The sequence below is a fragment of the Lissotriton helveticus genome, chromosome 6 (genome assembly GCF_964261635.1).
Source record: "Lissotriton helveticus chromosome 6, aLisHel1.1, whole genome shotgun sequence".
NCBI lineage: Eukaryota > Metazoa > Chordata > Amphibia > Caudata > Salamandridae > Lissotriton > Lissotriton helveticus.
Window position 1 is genome coordinate 1,559,916,346 of NC_136067.1, and position 9,476 is coordinate 1,559,925,821.

Consider the following 9,476-nt stretch of genomic DNA (forward strand, 5'->3'; position numbering starts at 1 on the left):
AGCTTGCGGAGTTTCGGCAGCTCCGCGTTCCGCGGAGAACGCGTAGCTGTCGATAACTCCGCGATCCGGTGCGTAGCGTAGTTCTCGCGCGCTGAATAACATTATCGCGTGCGCGGCAATGGCTTACCTTCGTTCTGCGTTCGTTTTTTCCTGGTCGCTTGTGCCACCATGTTTGGAAACACTCTCGCACAGTCCCGTGCGACTGTGCGAACGCGATAACGTCATTTTGATGCGAGATAGCGTCATAAGGATGCGCGAGGATGCTTTTTGGTAAGATCGAGTTGCCGAACACGCAGAAACTGCATTCTTGCACAGAATAACTCGCGAGCATGTTAAAACCATAATAAATTACCATTTTGGTTAGGAAAAAAAAGCAAAAAACCTTAAAGTTGTACCTTTGGCTTTATTTTTAGGGGGGAAGGACCCCTCTTTTTGTTTCTACTCTTGTTTTGCAGAGTAAGGAGGAAGGGCTCTTGAGTTTACAACTTCCTGTTCCTGTCCACCAGGCTCCTCCCAGTGCTTTGTCCATGTGGTGCTCACTTTCCTTTGGATTTTGAGCTGGAAGGATCACTTTCTGTCTGTGTTGGCTGCATTACTGATTTACCTTGGATTTAATGAGGACTTTTTGAATTGGAATTCTCTTTTTCAAGTAAGTTTGTGTAATGTATGAGTGATGTAGACTTGTGCTTGTTTGATTTGATTTTTTTTTTAACAACAGTATTCAATCCTGGAATGAAATTATTGATGGAGGCCTGTACTTTCATGAGGTCCCAAATTGTAATTTTTTTCTAACATTGCATTTTGTGGAATTTAAAATGTTTCTAATTTTTAAGCCAATATCTGACCCTAGTACCCCATGTAGTTAGTGTGTAGGCAATGCATGAGTTCATTGTATTAACTTTCTGTGGTTGGCCTGGCCATGTGTTGGCGGCCATTTAATGTTTCCAGCCACTTGCTCTTGCCATAGGCCTCCAACCTTGTGGCCTACTCTGGCAGTAGGCCATAGGTACTACTCATAGGCTCATGAAAGTTAATCAACTGTTTTTGTGGTGTACCCTTAATGTGAAAATCATGGATGGCTTGGATTGATATAGAAAATCTTATTTTTATGTGTGGGGTATTTCTGGTTTTGGGTGTGTTTAAACTTTAAATACTCTGTCAATTTCTGCCATTAGGTAACCCTAGGAATACAGCTTGGGTAGTTTTGGTAACTTCGCACCATGTGAGCACGTGAACTTACATTTTTTGTCGTGTTCGCGCACTCAATGTACTTGCTCGGGAACGCGAACACGACTTTTTATTCCGTTCGCGCTGCCGAACATGCCGATTTAGCATTCTCGCGGACAATATGTCCCGAGTTGCATAAAAGTTTCTCAAAAATGTTGCAGGTCTTTCTTGTGCACCTAAAAAGTCCTCATTTATGTTATGTTCTCATTTTGGTAGTAGTTTTCTCTTTTTGGAGCATGGACCACTTCCATTTTCTCTCCTCTGTTATTTTTTTTTTTTTTTGGGGTGGGGTGACCAATTTGGGCGGTGGTGTGGTGTGTCCATTTTCTGAAGCAAAGCATTGTCCCTTTGCCATAGGCATTATTGTCTGTCTTCTCTTTCTTGTCATGTTGTTGTTGGTGGCCAGGCCATGTGGTGGCGGCCATTTTGTGTATGCTTCCTTTGTGATTTATTTTGCCATGTTGTTGTTGGTGGCCAGGCCATGTGGTGGAGGCCATTTTGTAAAGTTGTCCATGTTGTTGTTGGTGGCCAGGCCCTATGGTGGTGATCTTTTTGTGTATGCTTCCTTTGTGATTTATTTTGCCATGTTGTTGTTGGTGGCCAGGCCATGTGGTGGAGGCCATTTTGTGTATACATCCTTTGTGATTTTGCCATGTTGTTGTTGGTGGCCAGGCCATGTGGTGGCGGCCATTTTGTGTATGCTTCCTTTGTGATATATTTTGCCATGTTGTTGTTGGTGGCCAGGCCATGTGGTGGCGGCCATTTTGTGTGTCCTTCCTTTGTGCTTTTGCCATAGGCATAGGCCTCCAACCTTGTGGCCTACTCTGGCAGTAGGCCATAGGTACTACTCATAGTAGGGTCATGAAAGTTAATCAACTGTTTTTGTGGTGTACCCTTAATGTGAAAATCATGGATGTCTTGGATTGATATAGAAAATCTTATTTTTATGTGTGGGGTATTTCTGGTTTTGGGTGTGTTTAAACTTTAAATACTCTGTCAATTTCTGCCATTAGGTAACCCTAGGAATACAGCTTGGGTAGTTTTGGTAACTTCGCACCATGTGAGCACGTGAACTTACATTTTTTGTCGTGTTCGCGCACTCAATGTACTTGCTCGGGAACGCGAACACGACTTTTTATTCCGTTCGCGCTGCCGAACATGCCGATTTTGCATTCTCGCGGACAATATGTCCCGAGTTGCATAAAAGTTTCTCAAAAATGTTGCAGGTCTTTCTTGTGCACCCAAAAAAACAGAATTTGTCATTTGGTTGTTGTTTTGGGAGCCTGGGCAGGGGTTTCTTTGTATGTGTTTTTGCGGTGTTATGTTTACAACCTCTGTCTTAGCCATGGGCTATTTATTCCTTGCACATTAACCTGTCATGTGCAGCAGGCATCCTCGTTTTTCTGTCCATATTGGTATCTATAGGCCTGCTTGACTTTATTGGTTCTTTCTGGACTTGATGTGGCCTTTGAGCTGTGGTGCTGCTGGACTGGTATTATTAGTCTTCTGTTTTGTCTTTTATACATTGACCTGTGTGTCTTTCAATTGTTCATGTTGCCTTACTGCTTGTTTGACTGATGTTGTTCTGCCTTCTTTACTTGTAGGTGCACAAAAAAGACTGAGGAGGTGCTGGTTGTTTTTTCATCCATCGCTCGTTCTACTGCCAGACGGACGTCCTTCAGTTGTACGCCACGTGTGGTGTGTGAATCATCTGACCAGACATCTCTGCAATTTGTGCTGCTGTGAGCTGACTGACATCAGAAGAAGATGGGCCCTAAGAAAGCTACCAGGTCCTCCACCACAAAGAAAGTTGCTGCGAAGAAGGAACAGCAGAAGGAAGTGTCACTTAAGTCTGGTATGGACCCCAAAACCTTTTTTGGCACCCCAAAAGGTACGCCTGCAGCAGCGGGGTCTGGGGTGCAAGCTGGGACCAGCACATCTGCATTAGTGGGGGCAAGCCAGCATCCCAGGGCCAAGCACATGATGAGGGTCGAAGAGGTAGCCAGCCTTCTGCTTGCGAGCAGTGATACTGAGCCAGAACTAAACTTATCGCTGTCTCAAAGTAGTACACAATCCACGCAAGATGGAAGTGCTCAACAACCACCGCCAGCAGTAGATGTTCAACAACCACAACCACCGCCCGCAATAGGAGTTGTTCACCCACAACCACAACCACTTCCCGCAACAGTTGTTGAACAACCACAACCACCGCCCGCAACAGTTGTTGTTGAAAAACCCCAGCCCGCAATAGTACTTCCTCAAGAACAACAACCACCATCTCCGCACCAAATAGTAGTAGTTGTTCCTCCCGAAGTCGGGGCAGTTCAGGAAGTAGAGCCTCCTTCCGAGCAAGAAGAAGAGGAAGCCACTTCTGTAGGTGATCTATTTCCTTTGAATTCACCAAGGGAAAGGAGGGTTAGTGCATCGAGTTCTTCGCAAAGCATCCCTTCCGATGACCTTGATACGGATTGGCAGCCACAACTATCTGCGCATTCAAAGGAGAGACATCCCAAGAAGACCATGCTAGGAAAAAGGAAGTTTCCAGGCAGGCTTGAACTTATGGAGGTCGATGTAGGTGAGCAGGATACTGCTGGTGATAAAGACGGGTCTGACACTGTCATCATCACAAGCGTTATTCCTGGTGCAGAGGATGTAGAGACAAACATTTTCACCCTATCCAGAAATGCTGCAATGACTGATGAGCAGGTACCACGCATAACTCCTACACACTCAACACCCACAGTAACACCAGCTCCAATTTTTTCAACAGCGAAGGCCCGGCAGCATCCGACATCCAGCAGAAGCGCCACTTCAACAGAAGGAGGTAGTGGCAGTACTAGGACTGAGCTGTCCCATAGTGAAATTCCACAATCCTCCAGTCCATCCGGCATTGGCAGTGGGTCCTCCTCTTCCTATGGCAGGAGACAAAAGTTTACCTCCCCAGTGTGGGACTTCTTTACGGTTCACCCAGTTCAGGAGAACATTGCTGTATGCACCATTTGTCATGCCAATGTTAGTCGTGGTAAGCTTGGTACAAACTATGGGACTGGAGGCCAAACGACCCATTTGAAAAAAACACACGTGATCAGGTGGGAGAACCACCTTGCAAGCTTAAAAAATGTTAGCACTCGTGTTGGTGGGGATACAGTGGTACAAGGTCCACTCATGGTTGATCAGGAGGTAGAAGAAGAGGGAGACGATGACCTTCTATCTAGGAGTGGTACACAATCGACCCCTGTCGCCAGTACTGGAGTGGTAAAGACCACATCCTCCGCATCTGCAACTTCTCAGTGGCACCAGAGTCAGCTGGAAACACCAAGGAGTGCAAAGTCTGCGATGCAAGGTGGTCCGTCTAGCACAACTCAAAGACATGCAAAGCAGCTTACCATTCCTAGCATGTTAAGGCAGGAGGGAAAGTACGAGCGGAACCACCCAGTAGCACGTTTATACAATGCCAAACTTGCGAAAATGTTAGCACTGGACCTTCTCCCATTTTCATTTGTTGAGGCTGTTGGATTTCTGGAATTAGTGGCAACCCTCTGCCCAAAATGGAACGTTCCCAGTCGCTACTATTTTGCCCGAGTGGCTGTTCCAGCACTACACCACGATGTGCTGGAATTGATTGGGAAAGCCTTACAACAGAGTGTTGTCCATTGTATCCACCTGACAACAGACATGTGGAGCAGTTGCGATGCTACAGATTTCATGTGCATCACCGCACACTGGATCTCTTTTGCAGGTGTTAAAGACAAGTTAACTTCAGGCCTCCGTGACGTTGCTGGAATTTTTAATGATACGCGCAGACATGCAACTATAGCCATGTTTGGTATGGACAAAAGTCATACTGCTGAAAACATTTTGTCTGACTTTAATGACAAGGTCTTTGAATGGCTGAAACCAAGAGGCCTTAAGATTGGTTTTGTTTCCACCGACAATGGCAGTAATGTAGTGAAGGCAATGAGAGAAGGACATTATTTCAGGGTACCCTGTTTGGCACACTGCATAAACTTAGTCGTGCAAGACTTTCTGAAAAATGAAGCCAAAGTCAGCAACATAATGGCCATCTGCAGAAGAATATGCACGCACTTTAACCATTCTTTCAAAGGACGGAAGCTGCTACGGGTCATTCAGCAAGAGCATAGGTTGCCAGTCAAAGCACTGATACAGGAGGTCCCAACACGTTGGAACTCAACTTATTTCATGCTTGAGCGTCTCTTTGAGCAGTACATCCCACTGAATGCTTATGTCATGTCAAGAAGATTAGGGGATCCTACTGTTAATCTTAAAGCCCTGACCATTGAGATGTGGCAGTGGGACCTCATTAAATGCATCACAGAGATGCTCCAACCCTTTGAGGTCTTCACACGTGCAGTTAGCAGGGAGGACTGTACTATGGGCCAAGCCATCCCATTGTTGTACATGCTTGAGCAACAGGTGAAGGAGGTCTGTGAAACATACGAAGGTGACGAACAAAAAGTTGATGCATATACCTTAGCCAAGGGCTTAGTCAACCGCTTGTGTGAAAATGTAAGGCTCAACAATATTGTGTCAGGTGAACATTACATAACTGCAACAATCTTGGATCCACGGTACAAATTATTTGTCAGCAGTAACGAAGTAATTCCATTTTCAGATGAGGATGTTGACAAGTACAAAACTTCCATAGCTGCGGAAGCTAATGAGTTAGAAACTGAACGGCTGTTACTTAAAGGCCTGCCACTGCCAGCCCAGGCCAGTCCAAGTACTCCTGACGCAAGTTCTTCACAGCGTGAGAGCAGTGCGTCTGCTTTCCAGCAGGCACCAACAGTACCAAAAGCAGCACCTACACGATCTGATTCAGCAGACCCAACCAAAAGCATAACTGCTTTTTTTCTACAGAAAGGGATGGGTAAGTCCGTTGCTGTTGCAAAGGGAAAAGAGGACCAGCAAAGCCGAGCACCAATGAACATTGAGCGGATGGTTCAGGCCTATCTGGATGACACAACAGAGGTGTTCATGGAGCAAAGCCCATTGGTCTATTGGTATGAAAGAAGGAGACAGTGGCCAGTGCTGAGCAGGCTGGCGATAAAGTATCTGGCTTGTCCTGTAGCCAGTGTCTCCTCTGAGCGGGTTTTCAGTGCTGCTGGTGCCATTGTCACATCGAAAAGGACTAGTCTCTCCCCCAAAAGCGTGGAGCGGCTGACAATGATAAAAATGAATCAACGCTTCATACCACCAGACTATCAAGTACGTGAATCACCGCCGGATGAAGAAAGCGAGTGTGAAGAAGACGTCCTCACTACTGGGTTACATGACCTACTTCTGTCTGAACGCACAGAGTTTGAGGACGAGCTCCTCTTCCCTGACAACTAGGACAGGTATATTAAAGGAATGATGCAATGCATTGCATAGGATTGTTTAGCCGACTCTGAGCAAATGTGCATGGAATTAAAGTATACTAGTAGTAACTTCAGACTCACGTGATGGGCAATTTTCCCATGTTATTTAATAATATAAATTATTTATGCACTTGTGACCCTACTACTACAGGTGCAGTCAGTACTTAATTTATCGTTCGTAGTTCATGTTCATGTTGCACAACGTACATTATTTGGTGAAACAGTCCCCCCTCCACCCCCCCAACAAACACAAATGAACTTCAAATGTTTTCTTGTGAAAATATCTTTGTTTTATTTTTATATTTTCATAATGATAATAGAAAAATAAAATATATAACAAATGTAACCCCCTGACCCAGAGCTGTCCCTACCCTCCCCTAACCCCAACCAAATTTCAACCCAAATGTACACCCCAACTCCCACATCCCACCCACCAACAAAAGGATTAAAAAAGGGGCAAAAAACAGGGTCCATTTCAAAGCCGGCAGGCTTTCAGGTGTTTGTCCACCAGTATCTTCACACGCTCCTCTAGACCGTCCTCCTGCTTCTTCCGCTCCTCCTCCAACTTCGCTACCCGGCGGAGAATCTTTGCTTTGAAATCACGGCACCTACACTTGCATGCATGTTGTTGTTGTTGTGGGGGGGCCGCCGAAGATGTAACAATGCGGCGGCGGGCGGCTGCCTGACCACGGCGACGTAGTCCTGCAGGCTTGGGGCCCGGGGCATTGGAAGAGGCAGCAGCTGCTGCCGCCGCCTCCTCCTCCTCCTCCTCGGCCTGATCCACCAGCCGGCGGTAGGCCTCTACAATTGCCTGCAGTTTCCGCTGCCGGGCCCGGACTGCCAACTCCTTCCTTGTTGGTTTTTGGGAAGGAGTAACTATAAAGAAAGAAACAGAATTGTTAATCCAAACTCCCCGCAAATCAAGAACACAACATTGATTCAACACATAGTGGGCGGCACAGTAGCACTAGCAAGCAAGCTGAGTACCAGAAATTGTGTTGCGTCTATCTTGAACATTCTACAGCCTCTATTAATTTTTCGGACTTTTTGTCACGGCATTATGCCTGCCCTATTAGCATGGGTGTACTTCAACGGTCAAACACATTAGAACGAACACCTGTCTTTTTCATATCTCCTTTTGTTCCGGGAAGGCGGGAACACTCTCAAAGTAACATTAATTAACAGGGGGCAGCTAGTAGCACATGTCTAGTAAAGACTATAATACTTTATACCGCGCAACAAACCTTATTTGGTTTGTGTTTCACCAGCAACGACCCATGCACCCAGTCGTCCCCTCCTTCCCTTGCCTTTGGGTTTGCCCAAAACACCGCTGCTGCTGAGACTATCCACTAACCACCGGTATTGGGTGTGTCTCCCAACCACGCTGGCAGCTGTGTTTTCCCCTTTACATGCTTTAACAACAACCCATGCATCCGACTGCTATCAGGCACTTGCATTACTGTAGTGGTAATGCTTAGCATGCTAATGACAAGTAAAGGTAACATCATATATTTTCCAGTAGAGTACAGTGAGAAAGTTTTCCCCTCCCACCAAGTAATGCAGATCACTATTGAATGTAACTTACCATCGTCCGCCGCTGTTGGCTCCCCCCCCACTGCTGCTGGTGTAGGTGCCTCTGTTCCTCCTGTCCCCGCCGGGATCGCTGAAGCTGCGCCGCTGTCCCCATCGGCACTGGTCGATGGTAAGGGTTCTGCACCTATAAAAATAAGTACACCTTTTTAGATGGATGCACAGCCCCCTTTGTACTTGTTCACCAAGAATGGAGTTCTTCAAAACAGTGAAGTCCAACGTACGTAATCAGTATGAGTCCACATTGCATAGTACAGCAGAGTAACTACACATATTATTAGCATTCATTGTTATGGTATGGTACCCAAGCTCATCTCATCTGTCCTGCTACTCTAGTCCTTGGAAATTGGAAGTGAACTATGTAACCTTTGTACATCAATGTATCCAGTTTTGCGCATGTGTTAACTCGCAGCTTGTTGCGCAGTACCAGAAGACGCTCTGGGGCAACACATCATTGTTCAATGCATACACCTGAAGAGGTGGGAAAGTAAAAGGGCCCGTATTTAAGTTTTCTATGTGGATTGTGGGATAGAGTTTGCTTACAGGTTACAACTTCTTTTTAGCATGGCTGCATAAAACTGGCATAAATGTATTTAATACTGTCTAACGTGCACCACTTTTGTCATTATTTTTCGGCAGGTGAGAAGATTGCCTTCTACGAAGCGGACATTTCCATAGCTTACAAAAAAAGAGGAATATCTGACCAGTATACGTTGGTGAGAGGTCTCCGATAGTTGCCACATTTCCCTATTGTGCACTAGTAGCTGTACAAATGTTGATTACTTTATTATGCCTGTTTTAACTCTGGATTTTTTCTGGTGGGCCCTTCAACGTATTGGACGGAACAACTTAAAAACATTGATGTTACTTACTTACTTCTAACAAAATAAAGCTTTTGAATGACCACTTTGACTCTGAAGTTTATTTTCAGTGTCTGTTGTCTTAGAGACTCACACGAGTGAGTGAGCAAAAGGGGGTTTCTTAGGTAACGGTTTGTGTCCTAAAAGCATTCGGCATCTTGGTATTGGGGTTCAGGAGTGTGATTTGAACAATAGACCAATGACTCAGGCCATATAGGCTGACGTTCAGTGAATTGTGCGTTCCTCAGAGTTCTGTGACTGAGGTGTAAGTAAGGTCCAACCTGCCTATCAGTACCAACAACATCCAATTTTCGTGTGCATAGTTACATAGTTGTGTAATATGTATATAACTCCATAGGAGATAGAAGAATACCCACAAGACTAGTAGTGGTATACTAACGTTTACAAAAATACTAGACAA

At 45.4% G+C, this 9,476-nt stretch overlaps 1 protein-coding gene across 1 annotated transcript; it reads left to right on the forward strand.

Annotated features, from left to right (window-relative positions):
- Positions 1-2,959: 2,959 nt before the first annotated feature.
- On the forward strand, positions 2,960-9,093 carry LOC144763611 (zinc finger BED domain-containing protein 6-like). Its single transcript, XM_078649375.1, has 2 exons — positions 2,960-6,584; positions 8,835-9,093. The coding sequence occupies exon 1, from the start codon at positions 2,995-2,997 to the stop codon at positions 6,577-6,579; it is 3,585 nt and encodes a 1,194-aa protein (XP_078505501.1). The 5' UTR covers positions 2,960-2,994; the 3' UTR covers positions 6,580-6,584; positions 8,835-9,093.
- Positions 9,094-9,476: the final 383 nt, after the last annotated feature.

Coding starts and splice junctions, on each gene's coding strand:
- LOC144763611 (XM_078649375.1), top strand. CDS start 2,995: ATGGGCCCTAAGAAAGCTACCAGGTCCTCCACCACAAAGAAAGTTGCT.